This window comes from Rutilus rutilus (genome assembly GCF_951802725.1).
Source record: "Rutilus rutilus genome assembly, chromosome: 18".
Taxonomy (NCBI): Eukaryota; Metazoa; Chordata; class Actinopteri; order Cypriniformes; family Leuciscidae; genus Rutilus; species Rutilus rutilus.
Window position 1 is genome coordinate 20,926,624 of NC_140231.1, and position 21,597 is coordinate 20,948,220.

Here is a 21,597-nt window from a genome sequence, read left to right on the forward strand (position 1 = left end):
TACTAGCCACCAAGTGAATGCACATAGTTACATTATAACATAACACACTCAAACCTATTTAAGAATGACTGTTTTAACCAAGGAAAGAAGCGCTGCGTTACCCCACAATTTTAATTCATCAAATAAAGTGACCTGTATAGTAATTCAGCACTTGTGGCTATTTCATTAGAATGAAATAAAAATAATGTGAATTTAAGTGATCAAATGTAACTGTAACAATGTCCACGTTCAGGGAAGAAAGACAAACAAACAACTAAATGAAAGGAGCATCAGCGGGCAACATGCGACATATAAGGATAATAAAAACCGCCCTGCTTCATACCACAGTAACGTTAATAAAATTTTAATACATTAGCTCATCCATGAATACGATTTCTGCCTAGTCCTGTCGGATTTCTTTCCAGCTGTGGAGGTAAAGACGACAAATCCCATGATTCCCCGCTCACGGTGTCATCAAGCTACGCTTTTTTGAATAAGCGACCTCTAGCGGCAAAAATTACATACTGTGCCTTTAAGACAAGACACACTTCTATCTGTGATGAGATGAGAAGCACCTATATTGAACCATTTCATATACTCTTGAAAATAATTTCAAAATAAAGCCAAAATGGTTTTACAGCATGATGTAAAAAAACTTTTTAAGTCCCACAGAGAACGTTTTCTATTCCAAAATTCCTATTAAAATGGTTCTGGGTGAAAAATGTAAAAGTTAAAGACCGATTTTAAGTATAGGCAATATGACATTCTTAAACTCAGTCAATAAATTTACTAAAACATATGATACATAATATTATTTAATCTAAATCTAAAAGTCATGCAAACTGTTGCCTTTGTATTACAAACGCCTCTTTTTTTACAATGTGTGCTGACTTGAGCATACAGTATCTCTGCAAAGTTTTCCAGTCTTTTCCCACAGTTGTGAGTGAGTTCCTCTCTGTATTGTAAAGGTTGTGAATTGTTCATGTGGTTTGAGTTGGTGGGAAAAGGCAGGCTTTTTTTTTTTTTTTAAACAGCCTGTGCCGACGGGTTAGCCTGTGTCTAGGTGATATCTGGATGACATTTGTCCTGTCCATCTCTGTGTGATAAGATGATCTGACAGATAACTCCCATGAGCCCCTGGACATATGCTGCTTCATAGCACTCCAACCCTGACAGCAGCATGTTGTTCTGAGTATATCCATCATGGGATGCAGTCTTGCTCAGTTGAACTATTAAAAATGCACGAGGAGTTGAATGTGAAGTGACATCTCAATACTGCAACCACCACTGCTGATCAAACCTTTTTTTATTCTTTACACACACACTTGCAGTGACTGTAATGGACTCCAACAACAACACTTAAAAAAACTCTGATGGGTGTAGTTTTAGGTGAAAAGTTCACTTGTAAACATACCATAATGATGATACACACATAGTAATGCTCCTCATAGGGTTTGTGATAAACTGGTCACAACTTTCTGAAGAAGGACGGAGAGCTTGAAAACAGCATCAGTCTGTAATAAGAGTCATGATGTGCGTCAGTCAGAGCAGAGAGCCTATAGCAGCCATCAGCTCAAGCACCAATCACGACATTCACAACATCCCTAAATCTTCAATGTTCATACATCACATGCTTCACTATAAGATACACTGGGGTCTAAAGGTCTGATACCACTAGTGAAAACGCTTCTATTTAAGCATTTTTCTGATTACAAGTCCAATTAAATTTCCGGTATAACATTTTACACTTTTAAAAATAAAGGTTCCAAAAGGGGGGGTTCAAAGCGATGCCATAGATTAATCATTTTTGGTTCTTAAAGAACCTTTCAGTGAACTTTTTTTTTCTTAGTGTGAAGAACTTTTTTAATAATCTGAAGCACAGTTGTCCACTATAAAGAAGCTTTTGTGCAATTGAACTGTTCCATGGATGTTAAAGCTTCTTCATTGAACCATCAAATGCCAAGAAAGAACCTTTATTATTTAATGTATGTCTATTTTATTGTCTTAGTATTTGGTATGTTCCACTTTTCAGGGCTCCATAATATCAAACAATTAAATGTGCGATAATTTAAAATCCAGTTGAAAAGTTGTGTCGGTTTTAATCTCGTTAGACCATGTACCAGTGTTATCTGCAGGCATCAATAAACAGCACGAGTCACGATGTCCAGTTCGCACAAAATGACTCTTGTGAACAGGTTCCTTTCTATGTCAGTCGAAAATATTCACGAATTAGCAACGTTCATTCAACCTCACAATGAGTGAATCAATGCACAACTGAATTCCCTCACTGATCTTCCAGTTTCAAAATGTATATTAGAATTACATCAGTCTATTAACCGATTGATTGTTTATATGACAAACACTGATTTGATGTATAAAGTAATAATAGTATTTTATTATATATGTTCTGATCACTTGAATGTATGAAATGGTCACATGGTCATTGTGACAAATTTGCTTATTACTGACCTAGAAATATTTTTTATTTCATAATGTTTCTTTGTTTTTAACTGTTTTCACATTCTAAAACTGTTTATTTACAGGTTTATAAGCTGTGAAACCATTAAATGTTCCTCTTTTTGTTTATCTATTACAAGCTTTATTTATTTGAAAGATTGGATTCTGTGTCAAGAGCTACCAGGCATCTTCTCCACAGCCATTTAGACAAACAACTCAATCTTGTTTCACTTTCATAGCAGGAAAAAAACAATTATTCTTCTGGGCAACATCTAAATGGTTTCACACAAGGACCTGTTTTTGTCCCCTAAATACCTCTTGTGGCTAAATGAAAATGTTCAGGTTATATAATGTGAAGAGACAAGATTAGATTGAGCACACTGTCATAGATGTATTGAAATAAAACAGATTTATCTGTGGAAGGAAGCCAGGTCTGCTTAAGGATAAAAAATATTCTCTGCTTTTTTCATTATTTCTTTATATCTCCGAATGGACTTTATTTCTCCCAATTGCAAGTTTTTAGACTCTGCTGAGACATCTCAGTGTGAGACTGACATGCACTTACTGAGTCCTGCAGTACCTAACTCTGGTAGCCCGCAGTGGCCTCTGAGAGCTTTTTTTTTATTTTTTATTATTGTTGGGTTCATGCTAACCCACCTGTCCATTGGGGAACACACATGAGTGATTGTAAACTGGCTTTAATCTGTCTCGCAGTGCTGTGCCTGAGGAGGACTGCAGGTGGCTGAGACCACAGCGGAGCCAATGCCATCAGCACAGTGCTTCCTAATACACAAAGCCTTTAGAGCTGTGCATTTTTCAATAGCTGAATTGCATAAGAGTCCTTTGATTAACTTTGATTTTCTGTATGGTCTGTGCCTTCAAATTTCTGTACACAAACAAATATTGATTTTCATCACAGATGTCTCTCACAAGACTTTTCATCCGCACATGAAAAGAAAAGCGGGCGAGTGATAATTAAAATGTTATTGATTAATCAATTTTTTTTTATAGGATTTTTTCATTTATGATTTCTTGAATAATAAATTTGCCTGTGAGTTGAAAGGAAAAAGTCTCTTACGCTCACCTTCATTTATTCAATCAAAAATACAGTAAAAACAGTAATGTTGTGAAATGTGATAATAGCTGTTTTCTGTTTTTTCAATGTAATTCATTCCTGAAAGCTGGATTCTCAGCATCATTACTCCAGTCTTCAGTGTCTTCAGAAATCATTCTAATATGCTGATTTGTTGCATGAGAAGAAACATTTCTCATTATTATCAATACTGTAAGCAGTTGCTTAAAGGGTTAGTTCACACAAAAATGAACAACTTGTCATCAATTACCCTCATGTCGTCCCAAACCCGTAAGATTAACTAACCTTTTAATAGTCTTTGATGAATAGAAAGTTCAAAACAACATTTATTTGAAATATAATCAAAAGATTTTTAATTTCTCAATTCATGACCCCTTTAACTTTTAGATCTGAGACATTTGAACCTCATTGTTTTTATTCGAGTTGAGTTGAAGTCACAAAAAGTAAACAGCACTGTAAAGCTGTCAGCAACCTTCAATGTGTTTTACATGTATATGTGGCTCGATTTTACAATGGCTCGGGCAAGAGCAAGGTTTTTTTATTTTTTTTTTATAAGTCTGTTCTTTCCTCTCACATGAGAATTCCTCTGCGATACAGACTAACATCCTTTGCCTGTTTCCTGTAACCATAGAGATAATGAATCCAGCCAATCCCCGGTCAGGCCTGCGTGGAATGTTTTCCTGAACTCTCTTTGAATTTCCTTCCATGACACATGCTCTCTCTAGCATTTTCAGAGCGCAACTCTCAGTCATTACACTTGTCAGGATTTACTTCTATGGAATGCTGTAAAAAAGTAAGTTTTGAATCCATTTAAACTTCCATTTCTGCACAAATATTTAATTTCCACAGTGTTATAAGTTATGCAAACGTCAGAAGACTGAATGATTACACTGTGTTGCCAAGTCTGTAGATATAACAGTAACAGCTCAACTGCCTCACAAATGGTTTCAATATTGGCTCAGGCCTCATCAGCTCTCTAGTGCGCAAGACTCACTGAAGCCTTTGATTAAATTCTATATTAGACCTAAGATCTCCACAGGATGGCCAGCTCTCTAGACTGATCTCAGCAGGTTAACCACATATATATTTCAGTCAGTCGCACAAAGGTTCATTCTGTTCCATTGCTGTTTTAATTGAGCACCAGGAGTCGCCGCCAAGCCCTGATCCAATTCCTGGGATTGCAAACGACGTTCTCCAGAACAGATGTTCAGCAGCGGTCGACTGCATTCGCCACTGCCCAGACACTTCTCACAGATGTGGTTGAGAAACGTATGTGTCTGGAGTGACGGGAGCTATGCCCACTGAAAGTACCGACAGATACCCGACTGTTTTGACTGATGTCCCACTCAGGAAGCCATCTTCTGCGAATCAATCCGGCGTGGTCTGTGGGATCTCGACTCTGCCCCGTGTTTGCTGGGACTTTGAGCTCGGTTTGGCCGTGCTGTGGGTGGTCTTGGCTGGGCTTTTGATCTTGGCATTATTGTATTGGGTGCTCCTGCTGCGCCACAGGCTCCGCGTCGCTCAGGCCGGGAACGCTCTGGAGTACTTCGGTTTCTACCACATGGCTCAGTATGATCTAAAAGAGCCCAACCTGGCTGTAGTGACCCCCTCTCTTCCCTCCCCACCTCCACCTGTTCTCCACCTCACTCCTCCACCTCCACCGCCAGTGTTGTACATGCCTCCCCCCATCATCCACACCACCCCACCCAGCCCTCACCCATCATGTGGAGCCGGCTCGGATGCAGAGGTGTACTCGCGGATCGGAGTTCTGCGACCCTCCAGACTCTCCAGTGTGAGTCAGACGCAGGTGATCCTGTTTGAACACTCTGCTCTTTGACAATGCTTTCAAGTACAAGCACAGCTGTTTTCACTTTGTGTGCTTATTTTTGGGCTGTTCAGACAATCACCCACTTTCTAAGTACATTTTTGTTTGAATTTACATTGGGCAATTTTTTTTATGCGTTTATATATTTTTTTGTATCATTATTTAAATGTTTTAATACATTTAAATGCTTTCAAATGTGTTTCCTACGTTAGGAAATGTAACAGGAAAATAGGTTTGTTTTGAAACAAACAAAGCCTGTTTGTCTTTTTCCTGAATCTGCCTTTGTAATTTCCTTTAAAGGGTGGGATTTCCTGTGGAGACTTTCCATTGCTTTGTTCCTCTCTGTCCTCTTCGGATTTCAGAGTTCCTTCTCTCTCACTGTCTAAGTAAATATCAAATAAATAAGTAGGAAAATAATGATGTATTATAAAAACAAATTATAAAGTAAATATAAATATATAGCCTACTACTATTCAAAAGTTAGGGGTTGGTAAAATGTCTCTGCTACTCACCACAAATGCTGCATTGATTTGATCATAAATACTGTAAACTGTGATATTATTATAATTTAAAATAGATGTTTTATTTATTATTTATATATATATATATATATATATATATATATATATATATATATATATAAGCAGATGTTTCAGCATAATTACTCCAGTCTTCAGTGTCACATGATATGAAATCATTCAAATTTGCTGATTTGCTCAAGATTTTTTGTATTATTATTTTTATTATTATTCATTTTAAAAACAGCTGCTTAATATTGATCTGGAAACCATGATATTCCTTTTCATATTTCTATTCATTTTAATAGAAATGTCTTTACTGTCACTGCATCCTTCATTACTGAATAAAAGTATTAATTTCTATTTTAAAAAAACTACTTACCCCATACCTTTGAATGGTAGTGTATACAAATTTGAAATTAAATATATGTATATAAATTGCATTTTATATTAGGCCTATACATAATTATTTGTATATAGTGTAAAACTGTGGACTGAGTGAACACTTGCCTCTGAGTGGCAGTTGTGTGAATTACAGAACCTTTTTTTTTTCTATCTAAAATGCATAGCTCATTCATGTACAAACATTCTAAAGCCACAAAGTGTATCTGAATAATTGATAACTCTCTACCACTTCCCTTTCTGATAATGTATAACTTAGAATTTTCAAATAGGTGCATGAGGAATATGATAATTGTGGAGCAAAAGTTCACAACCTTTTTATGAACTGAAAACTTGCCATGGATTTTATATTTTACTCAGAACTTTAATATAACTTGTCTAAATCACATTTTCCATAACATTTGATGTATTAAAATCAATGATTGTAACAAAAACATTGTATTCAGCTACTAAAATGTGACTGAATTATTCATGGTTTGATGCTCAAACCACTTTCTGGTCTGATGTATAAGCTTTATTCTCCCAGTTTAATCGCTGTAGGTCTGCCTGTGTATATGATGAAAGAAAGCTGATATATATAATATATCCCTAATTCCCTATATAGTTTGGATGTTTGCTGAAATAAAGCTAATATTTTTCAACACTGAGAATTTTTTATGAATGATATCACATTAATAATGTTGTTCTGAATTGTGACTTTGAATCGTGAAGTAATCTTCTAAGCAAGAACCAGTACCATCCTTGCAAATATTTGATGCGCCTGACTGCATGCGTGTATGTGAGTGTCTTTTACACCAGGCTGCATGTTTGTCTTGTAGAACATGCCCCACATTGATAACAGGAGACAAGAGAATGAAATGAACAATATATTTTGTAATAGTGAAAATATAGTGCATTATCACAGCCGTAGCCATGTAGTAAATGCTCCAGATGCAAAAACGTGACTTTGATTCTAGTGTCACTTTCCCTCGCCTTCATTTCCTGTCTTCTCTCAACCGTCTCTTTCATTAAAAATGGCAAAAAGCCCAAAACTAAAATGACAAAGAACAATGAATTACAATTTTGTGGAATACTGCCGGTCAAAAAAGGTTTTCTTTTCCATATAGTGTGTGGGCACTTGTTCTTCTGTGCTGATTTTGAATGAAGTGGTTTGGAAATATTAGCTTTCATATGTACTGAAGTTGAATACTAGCACCTGCCACCTTTGGGAAAGCTTTTATTGACACACACTCAAGCTACTTGTGAACCACAGAAATATTGTATTGTTTTATTTTTGTTTAGTTTTTTTACAAGTGCTGTTGTTCAAACCACCCGAAAAGGAAGTTTGTTTGTATCTTGCCCACTGTGAAGAACGGCCACTTGAGAATCAGTGTTCAGCCGGCTGGATTACATTGGACTTTCCAGAATCTATTCTTTCGACGTTGCAGCTGCCTCTGATTATTCTTGGTTGAAAGATTGAGAAATATTACGAATTTACGGATCTCATTGAAAGCCTGAAAACATTTTATTTTTTTCTCCATTTAATTAACACCTATAGTTCCTGACATTTAATTTGACTGCATGCTGCTGTCAATATACCAAATTATTAAGATACAAGCATGTGCTTAATCTTGAGCCCACCATATTCATTATACTTTCATATACCTTGGCTGAACAGTATTCACTGACTACCATCCAACATTCATTGGATACGGACTTCAATTTTGACCTTTTCCTCAAACAAAACTAATGAATGGGTTTACATGATTTGGAATAGCATTGTGGACAGACTGATTTCCTCGACAGACCCAGTAATGACTTAAAAAGTTTATTTGTAATCCAATTTCAAACCGTTTTTACTATATATTTGCTAGTTAAGCTGAATAAGCTCTCAAGCTGTTCTGCCAGAGCTCTAACTCACAATAGACAATCATGGACCTCAACAGTGTTTGTTGAGTGATCAGCAATGTTTCTCTGCAGGGTTCTGGAGGTTTCTCATTGGTAATAAATAGCTGTGGATCCTCAGGTCGCTAAATCATGCCAGCTGTGGGTGTGCACGTGGGCTCTGTCTATTGTCCTAGGCCTTTGATCAGATAATTGCACCTCAGAACCAGAGTTTGAGACATCTGAGTGTCGCTATGGTGACCAGCACCCCTGTGTCTGCTCTGTTGAGTGGCTTTTAGTGATTCAAACTGGACGGCAGGGTTGTTGTAGCAACTTTTGAGACTACGATTCTACTGCAATCCTCCAAAAAAAGAAATAAAAGAAATGATCCGGTAGATTGGCTGCTTTAATGAGAAACAAATGATTTTAAGTAGGCTATAAGTTTTTTAAAAAGTTGCACCTTTTTTTCATATTTACATGGAACAAACTGACAAATTTGTTTCCACAAGAATTAATTAGTTGACATAAAAAGCGCCTGCTGGAGACCTGTTAATAATTCATTGGCACAATTTTCACTGGCACATTCCTGATCGTGTAAAAGCCTTGAGATTTCTGTCATCATAGAAGTAAAAAGAGATATGTTCTTGTTGTGAAAACATTCTTTTATGAAGGGAATTGTTAAGAGGATCTGTTGGCCTCTCTATCGCTCCTTTGTATCCATTGTTCCACTCAAGGTTTACACTCTGTTCCACAGGTGATGAAGGCGCAAGTCAAGATTAATGGGTTTTAAAGTGCCTGGCAAAGAGGAAAAGTAAAAAGACGCATTTAAATGATGGCCTGAGAGTGACACATCAATAAATATATACCTGTCTCTAGAGAGAGAAAATAACAGTCATGTTTATACAGTAGCAAATACAGATAATGCACTTTGCGTAAGTGTCAGCATGAGACACCTCCTTGATCTGTGAAATATTAAATGCTGTCATGTGGCAGACAGACACAATGGGAAAAAAAAGTTTATTCTTTTATATATAGATATGCACGTCTCTCCATCCAAGAAATGAACACGTTAATATCTTCAAGTCTTCTATCTTCTAGAATATCTTCTATTCCTGATTTAATTTGTCAGGCATTGTTAGAATATAATATTCCTTTTTTTTTATTTGTATTATTCAATTCAGTTATTTTGAGCATTGCACAATGTCATGTATTATCATGTGATCTCATTCACAAACACATTAGAAGCCTGTATTTATGATTTTTGGTCTATGCATGCTATTATTTACATTCAAAAAACAAGGACAAAACCACTTAGGACTTTTTTATTTTCACATCATGGACATGAAATAAACATTTTCAGTACACATTATGTAACCTGATATCATAATTATAGCATATGATATATAAAATCAATCAGAGTAAATCATTTATATTTAAACTCGTACTAAAAAGAAAGTTTTCAGGGCTGTTAAAATACACCATTCTTTTTCTGAGCAATCAGTACTGGTTAAACGCGTGTTCCTGACAGTTACAACTGAAAATGCAGTATGTTTATGGTCTGCAAAAATGGCATTTAATGATTTTCTTGAACGCGCTCTGAAAGTCTTTATTAAAGTAAGCGTAAATTATGGGATTCAAAAGGGAGTTGGAATACCCGAGCCAATCAATAACATCTTTGAGCCACAAAGGCATATGACAAGATGGACAAAAAGGCATCACAAGCGCTTTGATGAAGAATGGGAGCCAACACAGAATGAAAGTGCCCATTATAATGCCCAGAGTCTTCACTGTCTTGCGCTCGCGCGCCATGGCGAGCTTCCTCTTCGCCTCGGTGTTCTTCTCGTGTTTGTTCTCAAGCAGAGGGACAGAGTTTGGCGTGTTGGGCAACGGCAAGTTGTTTTTGGAATTGCTGTGAACTTCGATGATCTCCAAGGAATCGCCGTCCTCCGCGTGCTTAATCGCGCCGTTTACGCACGCGGCGGGCTTGGGTTCGACTGTGCTTTTCCAGTTTTTGCCCAACTCTCCGTTCGTTCGCTTAAAAAGCGCAGGCGACACAGTCAAACATTTCACCCTCTTTTTCTCAGGTTTTCGAACGGTTTTGCGAATGCGAAATCTTGCCGCTTTGAATATGCGTCCATACAAGACCAGCATGAGAATCAGAGGGATGTAAAATGCGCAAAAGGTGGAATAAATAGTGTACCACGGGTCGTGGCTGATCATGCAAGCTTCAGGATTGGCCATGTCTTCTGCTTTACTCTTGGGCTGAGATTTCATGATCAGCATGGGTGGAATTGAAATCGAAAAGCCGACAAACCAGGTAACGGTAATTAAAAGGGCTGCACGCTTTAATGTCCTTTTCTTCATGTAGTCTATAGGGTCGGTGATCGCCCAGTATCTATCCAAAGCTATAGCGCACAGGTGCAGAATGGAAGATGTGCAACATAAAATGTCTAAAGAAATAAAAATATCACAAGTTACCTGCCCAAGTGTCCACTTGTCTAAAACTTGATAAAGAGCCGCCATGGGCAACACAAGCACCGACACCATGAGGTCCGTGACGGCAAGTGATCCGATCAGGTAGTTTGCAACATTTTGCAGGGATCTTTCCAAAGCAATAGCCGCCACGACACACGCGTTTCCAAATATGGAACATAGAATGAGCGCGCCGATCAGCAAAGACGTGGAGATCTGATAACTCAGAGGAACCTTCACAGGTGAAGTCACATTGTCGATTTGGTGATCGAAACCACTGTCGTTCTGAAATGATAAGGACGTGGCGTTGTATTCTTCCATGTCGCGTAGAGCATAAAACTCGCAAAAGCTTCAGAAGACAGCACTACTCCATTCAGAGGAGCTCGTACACTTGAAGGCGATGCCAACCATCAACATTATTACTGACGACTTGTGACGACGCGGCTCCATTTATATCAGCAGCGGTGGTCCACAGACGCGTCAGTTACCTACGCAGACCTTGTCGGGTGGGCTCTCAGTCTCCACATAATGCACTTTTCCAGAATTTCTTCCAGTGAGATCAAACCATCCTCATCATAGGCCTACCTGATTTGTTAAAACAAACTACTGAAGCGAGTAATATTCCAACAGGTGATGATGACTTGACAAAACTTGTCAGAACGCATTCATTTCCTTAAAATTTTAAAGGATTAAAGTAGAACTTTTTCCTTCTGCAGCTTGTGTTTTCGACACCCGCAGAGCTGAAATTTGTATTGCTGCTGCTGCCACCTGCTGTAGCTCGTCTGCTGCAGAGGAAACGGAACATTTTGGCCCAAACATCTCTCGTTCCTCCATCCCTCAGCCTGTCCCCACGCGCTAATGGTTCCAGGAACAGGTTGCTGTCGTTATTAATCACTTTATTATCCTATGTATTTACACATCAGATATAGCATACCACCAAACTTTAGTAGAGATTGTGTTTAACACGTCTTTAAAATAGTTCAAAACACTTTCGATCTCATTTTCTATGTTGTTTAAAGTTTACTCTGCATTTTTTGTGCATATAGCATAGTAGCCTACACTCTCAGAAAATAAAGTACATAATTGTACCTTTAGGGGTACAACAATGGCTTGTCACTGGGGCTGTACCCTCAAGGGTACAATATTGTACCTTAACCTTTAAATATATATACATATATGTACCTTTTAATGCTTTTTGACCCTCAAAAAGGTACCTTGAGGTCCAATAATAAGCCATATGGGGTATGTTAGTGTAGATTGTACCTTGGGGGACAGAAATGGACTCCTACTGTACCCCTATTTCTGACAGTGTACCGATCAAAAGTTTGGAAACAACCTACTATTATTCATGTTTTTGAAAGAAGTCTTGACTCTTATGCTCATCAAGCCTGCATTTATTTGATAAAAAAATACATTAAAAACAGTAATATTGTGAAAAATGATCACAACTTCAAACTGTTTTCTTTTGAATATATTTTAAAATATGTTTTATTTCTGTGATGGCAAAGCTGCATTTTCAGTCATTACTCCAGTCTTAAGTGTCACATGATCTTTCAGAAATCATTCTGATATGCTGATTTGTTATCAATGTTGGAAACAGTTGTGTTGCTTAGCCTAATTATTATTATTTTTTTATAACCTGTGATACTTTTTTCAGGATTCTTTGATGAATAAAAAGAAAAAAAAGAAGAAAAAAAACAGCATTTATTTAAAATAGAAATCTTTTGCAACAATATACATATCGTTAAAAAGTTTGGGGTCAGTAAATGTACTATACTTTTATTCAGCAAGGATGTGTTAAATTGATAAAAAGTGATAGCCTAAAGATTTATAATAATAAATTTTGAATAAATGCTATTCTTTTGAACTTTTCATTCATCAATAAATCCTTAAAAAAAGTATCACAGTTTCCAAAAAATATTAAGCAGGACAATCAAGGATTATGTGGCACTGAAAACTGGAGTAATGATGATTCAGCTTTGCATCACAGAAATAAATTATATTTAAGGCGAGACATACAGGCAAAAACAGTGTTTTTTCATGCATGTCAATTTTGAGATTTTGGGCTTTTTGGCTTTTCTTAAAGTGTTTTTTTCAGACTAGTGGACAGAAAACGTCAAAAATACACTTTAAACTGTATCTTTTAGAGCACTTTATCTATTTGCGTCTTCAATTACAGTAGGCTATATGTCTTTAAAGGCCGTTTTCTCAAATGAGTTTTTCCTCCTACATTGAGCCAGAAATCGTTTTATTCTTATCTATAATCTGAACGTTTTTTCAGAGGGGTATGTTTGTATATCATTTTCCTGATTTTATACATATTATTATTAAAAAAAATGGTGATTTTTTTTTTTTTTTGGCTTTTGACAGTATTTTCTGATTTAAATAGAGATATCCAATATGATTTTTTTTTAACCTGACTTTATCAAATGTTCCGATTTTTTTTGTTCTATACATTTATGCAAATTAGTGCATATTTATTTAGATATTTGCATTTCTAAACAACATTTCAGAAAACTTGTAATACAAAAAATGTTTGCAATTATTAATGCAATTATTAATCAACTGGTAAAGTATGGTGATATTTATCAGTTATTTTCTTTACCATATTCACCTGAGGTGTCTCGCCTTAGTATTTTAAGATAGAAAATCATTATTTTAATATTATGAATTATTATAAAATATAAATATTTTAATAACCTCACAATATTACTGGGGGTTCCCCCCCCCCTATATTTTCTATCAAATAAATGCTGGTTTGATGAGCATAAGAGACTTCTTTCAAAAACATTAAAAATAGTAATGTTTTCCAAACTTTTGACCGTTACTGTAAATTTGGTCTAGGTTGGGAGATCTTAAATGATTAAATAAAAAAGCTAATGACTTTATGAATGAGAAATCATTTAATTATATCGTGTATGAACCTATTTTTTTACAGTCTATGGTATGAACGTACAGTAACAGGCCCATGTCTTTATCCGAGACGGGTTTTGTCCCTCTGCGGCTTCCGTAGTGAAGGCAGCTGTACTCAGAGCAGTACAGAGCCAGTCTGTTGTTTTTAGCCTTTTAGCCAAACATTTTGAGGAACTCTTCAGAAATTCCGTCGAAGAAAATGGCTACTTCTTTCGCGGTACGTCGTGTTTTTGTACGTACGTGAAGCAAATGTTTAAATTAGTCAAACAGAAAGTATTTGCACAATAATGACTACAAAACACCGGCCAGGACAGGAACTATCACTGTTTATTGAGGAAACTACACTGTTTACGTCTGTACAAACTGGACGTAAAATTAAGTGGGAGGTTAATTACTAAATGCAGCACATATTATTTATGTTGTACGAATTTTGGTGTTGTTTCTGGCAACGAGATTGTATTGGCCTGTTTTATGGTCAAGCAAAAGTTTTCTAATATGTAGATAAAGGCATATTATAAGTGATGACAACCAAGGATATTGCATTACAACAATCAACTCTTTATGCATGCATTGTGTTACGTGCGGTCCTCATCTACCTAAGGATTTGTAGAGGTATAAAATATTTTTTTTTGTACTGCACATTTCAAACAGAATGAAGAACAGGATAAATCAAGGACACTAGAAGATCCAACAAACCTTCGCTGCAGAAAGTGCCGTAGATGTCTAATAGACTCAACCAGTCTCCTCAAGGTGGGTGAATTATGATCTATAACTATCTATTTTTTAAAGGAGTTAAATGTAAAATATCTAAATTTGGGAATGGTTAAAGATCTTCATTTATGTACAAATCACTGATTACAATTTTCTGAAGTGACATTTATATATTGTTAAATATAAGTGATTGTTGTTACAGGTGGTAACATCAAGAGAGGCTGCAGCCACATGCAATGTGTGGCATTTAAATGTTGAATCTTTGCCAGATTGGATTTTGTCAAGTGTTGGTCAGGTACAGAGTTTGCATGTATTTGTTTTATATTTATGCAATTTGGGCTATTGGCAATCACCTGGAAAAGGAATGATCTATTCTGATTAAATGTACCCTTCTCACAGGTCAATTGGACTGTCGGGAAATTAAACTGCCAGTACTGTGGAGCTCGCTTAGGAGGCTTTAATTTTGTAAATTGTTCCAAATGCACCTGTGGACATGAAACAACTGTGCATCTCAGTAAAAGTCGCGTTGATCAGGATCTAAAACCTCTAGTTCTTTTAACAAGACCAGGGAGGACTAAAGAACATACTAGAAGGAGGAACATTGAGGTGGAGTCTCTCCCTCAGACAATGAGCTTAGCTCCCTCTCCTTCCTCAACCCTCAGCTTCTCCTGTCCTGTATCTCATGTAGTCTCTGCTGAAACTCAACTTGAGGTTGGGTCAAGCGAAGAGCCACAAATTCTTGAGAATGTTGAGAGAGGTACAGATGTTCCTTTACCTCCTGAATCGTCACTACAGCTGTATGATTATCGGGAGAGTTTAGAGGAACAGCATATGGGTTCTGCTTCCCAGAGTAGAACTTCTCTGGACAGAGCAGTTGATCCAGAGGACGTTAGACTGATGGAAGAGCCATTCAGAAACATCTTACCCAATGTAGAGACAAAGCTTAACAAGAGAGAAAAAAACCGCCTGAAAAGCCTAAGAAGGAAGCAGAGGAAGAAGGAACGCTGGATTCAGAGACAGCAGGAGGCAAAAGATCTGGTGAGATGTTTTAAAGTCATGGCAAGTGCCAAAGTCTGACTTGCTTTGTTCCTATTTGTGAATTTAATAACTATCTAGCAAGGCTGGGCAAATATTTCATTGTCCAAAACAAGTTTTGTGACAAAACATAAATAATTCATTTTGAATAATTATGCATATTTGTTCCCTGATACACATTTCTTCTCAAATGATTAGGCATGTTTCTCTGAAAACAGACATAACTATTATTCTTTTTTGAAAGAAGACATTTTTAGCATACAGAACTAAACATAACATATATAAACCACAATTTTATGGGTAATTAACTGAAAATGTATTATTAAAAATGGTAACGTTTTGTTCCATTTTAAAGGCCCATTTACACCAAGAACGATAAATGTAAAATAACTTAAATTATTACTACATTAGCATCCACACCAGTGCCCAGTAATGTTCTGTTTATTATAAGCTAATGCTGCAGTTATGTCGTCTGCTTTTTTAAACTCTCGAGATCTTTAAAGTCAGGTGGATTCCAATTGGAAAACCGTCCTGAAAGTGATTTCAATTATAGTTAACTGTGGCGTTATCATTATAATTGTGATGTGGACTTCCCTATTCTCATTCTCATTAAAACTTTATAGTTATATTTGCATTTATGCATTTGTCAGATGTGTTTATCCAAAGTGCAAACATTGCATTTAATGTATACAGTTCATGCATTCCTTGGAAATCAAACCCATGACCTTGGCATTGCTAGCACCACGCTCTACTGTATGAGCTACAGTAACATCTCATAGTTATGGTCCTTGGTGTGAGCAGTCCTTTAATCTACTTAATTTGTTTTGTTCTTGTAACATTTGAATCACAAGTATGCATCCTGTTTGCTTCCTTTATTCTGAATGGTACACAGCTCTAGTTTGTTTAATGTATGATAAGTGTCAGATAAGCAAGAAATGAATGTGGGCTATTGAACGAGGAGCTGTGTTGTACTGACGAGTTCTGGCAAAATGTCAATAATACATCCGTGGATCAAGACAGGCATAAATCCACATAATAGGCTGCTGCAAGAATCCTGAGGATCTTAATAAGCCGTTCACAGCTGCACATGGCTCTTGCAGCAGGTGTCATTTTATTGGAGAATTTTTCTTCTTTTGATAACCGGTGGGTCACATCTTTTACACAGAGAATGAATTGAATGTCTGTTTTTTTTTTATTATAAACATAACTCATCTGTTCTTCAGTGATGTTTTATTTGTGTCTTCTTGTGTTACTTCTACCTATCAGGCTATGAAGTGGGACCTAACAGGCAGCGATGATGAAGAGAGAGAGGGATACACATGTGCCGTGTGTTTAGACGTATATTACAGCCCCTACAAGTGCCATCCTTGCAGTCATGTGTTCTGTGAGCCCTGTTTGAGAACTCTGGCCAAGAATCGACCAAGCAATACCCCGTGTCCCCTCTGTAGGACCCTTATATCCCATGTTCTCTTTCAGGAAGGTGCGTGGAACAGATAAAGTCCATTTTCTCTCTCAGTGCATCTAAACTTTATCTAACCACCTAATACTTTTTGTTTGTTTGTTTCAGAGCTTAATCAAACTACAAAGACGTGCTTCCCAAAAGTATATCGCTCAAGACATGAGACCTTTCAGAAAATCAACTATTCGAAATGGCCCCTGCCCAACTGTCCAAAGCGTTTTCGCATCTTTTGGGGTTGGTCATATGTCATTTGCATAAGCATCATACCCAAGGATTTTAAATTACAGTTGCCCACTTATTTCCTTTGCCTTTGTTATTTCAGGGTTTCCGAGACACGGAGGTCCTGCCAGTCGCTGGCAGTTTCCCCACAGAGCATTTGGCCTGGATGCGTTGGATCTGGGAGACATGTGGGGTTGGCCGTTTGACATTGACTTTGTGATCATCTCTGTCTACTCTCTGCACTGGGTGATGGCGTTCATCATCTTATGTGGCCTCTGCTACTTCCTCCTCATCTAATGAATGGAGGATTAGATCTCACTTTGCTGTTGCTGGACAAATGAATGTTGACGGTGGACATCTCATCAAGTGCCTCATACTTTTATTTCAGTGTAGCTACAAATATGATGAAAAATGATTAAGGTGTTTTTCTTACTGTGTGCTTATTTATAGTTTAGGTCTTTCAGGGTTTGTGCAATTCATAGATACCACGTTTAGCTGTTGCCTAATATCATCTGCCTACTTGACCTGTAAACAGTATTATAATGCATTAGAAAACAAAAAAAGCAATAATTCAGGGTGGGCATAATGCTTAGTTTTATAAGTTACCTTTATTTATGTTGCTATTAGTTAGAGCCATTTAGTTGCTTGTCTAAAGCGAGAACCCAGGTTTCTTCCACTAAAAAAATGTTGTACAATATATTTAATGGCTTCTTTTACACAGTAAAAGGTTTGAGAACATTAGTTGTTGTGTCAATTCAATCTATGGGAATGAGATTATAATTTAATTTGGCAATGGCCTAGAATGGCTGTCACCCATTCCTGTATCTCAAAGCAAAGTTTGGGAATGTATTTTTTTTTGTCTTTTTTTTTCTAAGGGAGAACAACATGCTTTTTCCCATTTTGGAGGGAACCAACTCATAACATTGTAGAAACATTCATTCTTTTTTTTTTTCTTTACCATAAACTCGTTTCCAGAATGTTACAGGGAAGTTTTTGTTACCACAGGTAGAGTGTTTTCTATCCATTAATTAATAATTCCATTAATTGAATTATTAATTATTATTATTAACATTTCAAGATGTTTTTTGCAACGACATAAGAATTTACCTACATAATGTTTTCTAATAGCTGTCTAGTTTTTTAACCAAATACGTCCCCATAACGTTTCAGATAGTTTTTTGATGGACAGTCGTCCTTTTGATAACAATGAATATAAATAAGCAAAGATTCCGTATGTTTGAGACGGCGCTTACAAATAAAATCGTGAATATCTCCTTTCCCTCATCGAAGCCCGCAGCTGTGTGGAGTTAAGCCGCTCTCGGCCCTCCACAGAGGTGAAGGTGACTCGCCTGTTGGTGCGGAGATGCAGAGGAAGCGTCGCGGACGCTCGCTCGGCTTTGTCACATCACTCTAATCATCGACGGCAGAGAAACAACAACCCTCATTCAAGGATCGACCTCACCCTTGAATCGAGGACAGACTGATTAAAGACATTTTCTCAGTGAGGTGCTTTTATTCGTGGATGCGTATGCATGTGTTCTGCACCGAACGGGCGAAAGAACCGCCCCAAATCCGCAACCAACATTTTTCAAATCGGCAAGTCTTCGATGAGGGATCCGGAGCGCCGGGAGAGCACCGAAAGCTCGCGGAGAGCTCAGCGGGCGATGGATGACTGTAGAACGGTGAGCGTACGGTAGAACAACCGCTGTCACTTCTACGGGTGCTATTTTTGGATAGGCTTTATTTGTGTCTACACATTAAAATGATTGTCAATTATATGCAATTTAACAGGCTATTTACCAGTAGGCTACGGATAATTACAGTATGTATAGCCCATACTATAATTTACTTAAATCCTGTACGGATGTAATGTATTGAAACATGAATAATTATTGGGTCTCTGTTTGTGAATTGATTAGGCTATAAGATAAATTATTGGTTTTATAATGTTTATCACTCGCCGTTTGTGTTTTCATATTGCACCATTATTTAGAAATGACATCCTCACAATCCCATGTGTTGCTATGTGGCATATAGATAATGCAGCTATACTCGTGTTTATACCCTGCTGGTAAATCCAGTTTAAGCTGCTAGCTGTGCTTTGGAACATGGCTGGATTCTCTCTAGTCAAAAATGATCAACCAGCTACCATGTTTCAAATGCCAGGTTGACATCTTAAGATGGTCCAAGATGGTCTACCAACCAAACCAGCTATGTTCCAAAACACAGCCGGCTGCTTAATCAGAGTTTTCAGAAGGAATATACATATTCACTTTCTAAAAATAGACTGAGAAGGATTTGTCTCCATTTTCAGACTGTTCAGGAGTTCAACACTCTTGTGGCCCTCCATCGTGAGCAGGTCATCTCCATAGGGGAGAATACAATCGACTGTCCTTCTTTAAGGGCACAGATGCACAAGACTCGAATCAAAGGATGCGCCGTAGCCCAGGCTGCCTATCAAAACCTCGTTGCAATCTATGGGTAAGCATTTATGTTAGAATAGCCATGTAGTTTTGAAGATGTGGCTGTAGGATGTCATGAAGCTCAGCTGATATGGATTCTGTTTTTCTCTCTATGCTTGTCTTAGGCCAGAGGATGGTGAAATCCACCCAGAAATATGCAGGTTGTTCATCCAGCTTCAGTGCTGCCTGGAGATGTACATTACAGAGATGCTCAAGTCTATGTGTCTGTTGGGTGTTCTGCAGCTCCATAGGAAAGGTGTTGTGTCAATGACAGCCAGCAGAGGACAGCAGATTCTTTACATTAGCAGACATGAGTACATAAAGCTAATATACTGCATGACGAAATACAGTCTGAAGGTGGCGGGGATGGCACAATAAATACATATAACAGCTGCTTTGACAATTCATCTGGTTTTTCTATTAGCAAAACAAAGTATAACTATCTTGCACTGTTTTCTTTCACTCACTTTAGGAAATGATGTGTGTCCTGAAGCAAACATGGACTGCAGGGTAGACGAAAGCTCTGATGTGCCGATGCTGGAAGATCGTTCATCGTCACCTGTAGATTTTCCACAGGAATCTTGGGTCGTGTGCACAGACATTGAGAACATAGAGAGGTATGAAAAACAGAATGAATGGATTAGGAATGACAGAATGAAAGAATTTTTCCTATTCATTTTCTCCATTTGGATTTCAAACAATTTTTCAGTAAGGAGTTGTAAGCAATGAAGCAAACCAACCAGATCGGAGATGAATCACATGACAAACTTTGATTTTAAGCAAGAAGTATTTGAAAATCTGAGAAAAAGACAAAGGTGCAAGACTATAAACCTATGAAGGGAATGAGCTATAATCCCAATATGTACTCAAATAAGAAAAAGAATAATGACCCAATTTAAAACTACTGATTTATAATTATTAATTTAAGGTGTAATAACAATATTTAAAAATGTTACTAAATAATCACTTAAAATGTGTAGCATTTATATATGTATATAGACTGTTCAAAGGTTTAGGGTCAGTAAGATTTTTTTTTACTTTTATTCCTTGAGGATGCATTAAATGAAAAAAAAAAATAAATACAGTTTTACAGGCATTCATAATGTTACAAAAGATTTCCAATTCGAATAAATGCTGTTCTTTTGAACTTTCTGTCCATCAAAGAACCCTTAAAAAAAGGAAACACAGGTTTCACCAAAATATTAAGCAGCATATTGTTTGCAATATTGATAGTAAGAAGAAATGTTTCTTGTGCAGCACCAAGTCAGCATATTCAGCTTTGCCATCACAAGAATAAATTTGTGACCCCAAACTTTTAAATAGTAGTGTATATAAAATGCTTGGCAGCCAATTTGGGGTATTAATGGTGTAAAATGGGGTTAAAGCGAAAAAGAGGTATTTAAATACTGTACTAAATATCCATGTGACTGTGATAGTTAATGTCCTGTGTTGTGAAATTTCTTCCAGTGATATGCGAGAAATGAGAAACCTTTTAAGCAAACTCAGGGAGACAATGCCTTTGCCGCTGAAAAATCAAGGTGAGTCTCAAACAGATTTATTCTAGTACTGTAATGGATTCTTTATACCCTCTAATCTCAAATAGCTAGAAATGTATTTATGTATTTATTTTCCTGCGTGTAGATGACAGCAGTCTGCTAAATCTGACTCCTTATCCACTGGTGAGGCAGAGGAAGAGGCGATTCTCCGGGCTTTGTTGCCTTGTGTCTGGCTAAACCTTCAATACTCTCAAGTCTTCTTTTCTGATCATTGATCAATTAGCGCTTCAGTCGTCTCCTTCGTGTCTCTGGAACTGTTTCGCTGATGTAACTTGTCCCTGGACAGTGTCAAAACTACTTAATCACTTGTTGGAGGACAGAATTCCCTTGACTCAAAACCCTGCCTGTTGAGTTCTTAAGCTAAATCAATTGTCAATTTTTAGTTACCGAAAGGTTCATTCTTTGTCATGTGTTGTGAAACCATATGATTGTATAAAAAAAGTAAGTGAAAGAAGTATAGGATTGGTGTTTTTCATCTACTTGCTTTTTCTTCTTTTATATAAATTTAGCCACTGTGCAATGCTTTTAATTTAGTCTTCCATAAAGGGATAATGTTGTAAAAAATTATATCAGTCATTGTAAGGGCACAAGAGTGCTCTCCACTAAAGCCATTGCTATTTCATTCTAAGCTTG

The 21,597-nt window shown here is 37.0% G+C and overlaps 5 protein-coding genes across 6 annotated transcripts in view; 4 read left to right on the plus strand and 1 right to left on the minus strand.

The window, feature by feature from the left end:
- The window catches only part of c6.2 (complement component 6, duplicate 2), a 75,186-nt gene that overhangs the window by 44,592 nt on the left and 8,997 nt on the right, over nucleotides 1-21,597 (plus strand). The window lies entirely within an intron of this gene.
- LOC311277521 (uncharacterized protein) lies at nucleotides 4,058-5,951 on the plus strand. Of its 2 annotated transcripts, none has more exons than XM_084387842.1 (2): nucleotides 4,058-4,322; nucleotides 4,668-5,951. In XM_084387842.1, exon 2 carries the CDS (start codon nucleotides 4,824-4,826, stop codon nucleotides 5,364-5,366), a length of 543 nt encoding a protein of 180 aa, XP_084243968.1. In that variant the 5' UTR covers nucleotides 4,058-4,322; nucleotides 4,668-4,823; the 3' UTR covers nucleotides 5,367-5,951. The 2 variants fall into 2 exon arrangements, with proteins under 2 accessions (XP_084243968.1, XP_084243969.1); XM_084387843.1 differs by having other exon boundaries at nucleotides 4,256-4,322; nucleotides 4,674-5,951.
- Nucleotides 9,451-11,077, minus strand: htr1ab (5-hydroxytryptamine (serotonin) receptor 1A b). The gene has a single exon (XM_084387852.1). It carries the CDS (start codon nucleotides 10,928-10,930, stop codon nucleotides 9,689-9,691), a length of 1,242 nt encoding a protein of 413 aa, XP_084243978.1. The 5' UTR covers nucleotides 10,931-11,077; the 3' UTR covers nucleotides 9,451-9,688.
- On the plus strand, nucleotides 13,605-17,863 carry rnf180b (ring finger protein 180b). Its single transcript, XM_084386995.1, has 7 exons — nucleotides 13,605-13,739; nucleotides 14,174-14,272; nucleotides 14,436-14,528; nucleotides 14,633-15,271; nucleotides 16,535-16,748; nucleotides 16,836-16,961; nucleotides 17,050-17,863. The coding sequence occupies exons 1-7, from the start codon at nucleotides 13,722-13,724 to the stop codon at nucleotides 17,241-17,243; spliced, it is 1,383 nt and encodes a 460-aa protein (XP_084243121.1). The 5' UTR covers nucleotides 13,605-13,721; the 3' UTR covers nucleotides 17,244-17,863.
- Nucleotides 18,301-21,423, plus strand: rgs7bpb (regulator of G protein signaling 7 binding protein b). The gene is made up of 6 exons (XM_084386996.1): nucleotides 18,301-18,628; nucleotides 19,261-19,427; nucleotides 19,534-19,664; nucleotides 19,881-20,025; nucleotides 20,876-20,946; nucleotides 21,050-21,423. The coding sequence occupies exons 1-6, from the start codon at nucleotides 18,479-18,481 to the stop codon at nucleotides 21,139-21,141; spliced, it is 756 nt and encodes a 251-aa protein (XP_084243122.1). The 5' UTR covers nucleotides 18,301-18,478; the 3' UTR covers nucleotides 21,142-21,423.

What these genes read in the sequence shown, in the direction of transcription:
- LOC311277521 (XM_084387842.1), top strand. Translation starts at nt 4,824, where the DNA reads ATGCCCACTGAAAGTACCGACAGATACCCGACTGTTTTGACTGATGTC.
- htr1ab (XM_084387852.1), bottom strand. Translation starts at nt 10,930, where the DNA reads ATGGAAGAATACAACGCCACGTCCTTATCATTTCAGAACGACAGTGGT.
- rnf180b (XM_084386995.1), top strand. An exon ending in ACTCAACCAGTCTCCTCAAG is followed by an intron (nt 14,273 to 14,435) that starts GTGGGTGAATTA and finishes TTGTTGTTACAG; the next exon opens with GTGGTAACATCAAGAGAGGC. An exon ending in GCGTTTTCGCATCTTTTGGG is followed by an intron (nt 16,962 to 17,049) that starts GTTGGTCATATG and finishes TTGTTATTTCAG; the next exon opens with GGTTTCCGAGACACGGAGGT.
- rgs7bpb (XM_084386996.1), top strand. Translation starts at nt 18,479, where the DNA reads ATGTGTTCTGCACCGAACGGGCGAAAGAACCGCCCCAAATCCGCAACC. An exon ending in CGATGGATGACTGTAGAACG is followed by an intron (nt 18,629 to 19,260) that starts GTGAGCGTACGG and finishes CTCCATTTTCAG; the next exon opens with ACTGTTCAGGAGTTCAACAC. An exon ending in GACATTGAGAACATAGAGAG is followed by an intron (nt 20,026 to 20,875) that starts GTATGAAAAACA and finishes AATTTCTTCCAG; the next exon opens with TGATATGCGAGAAATGAGAA.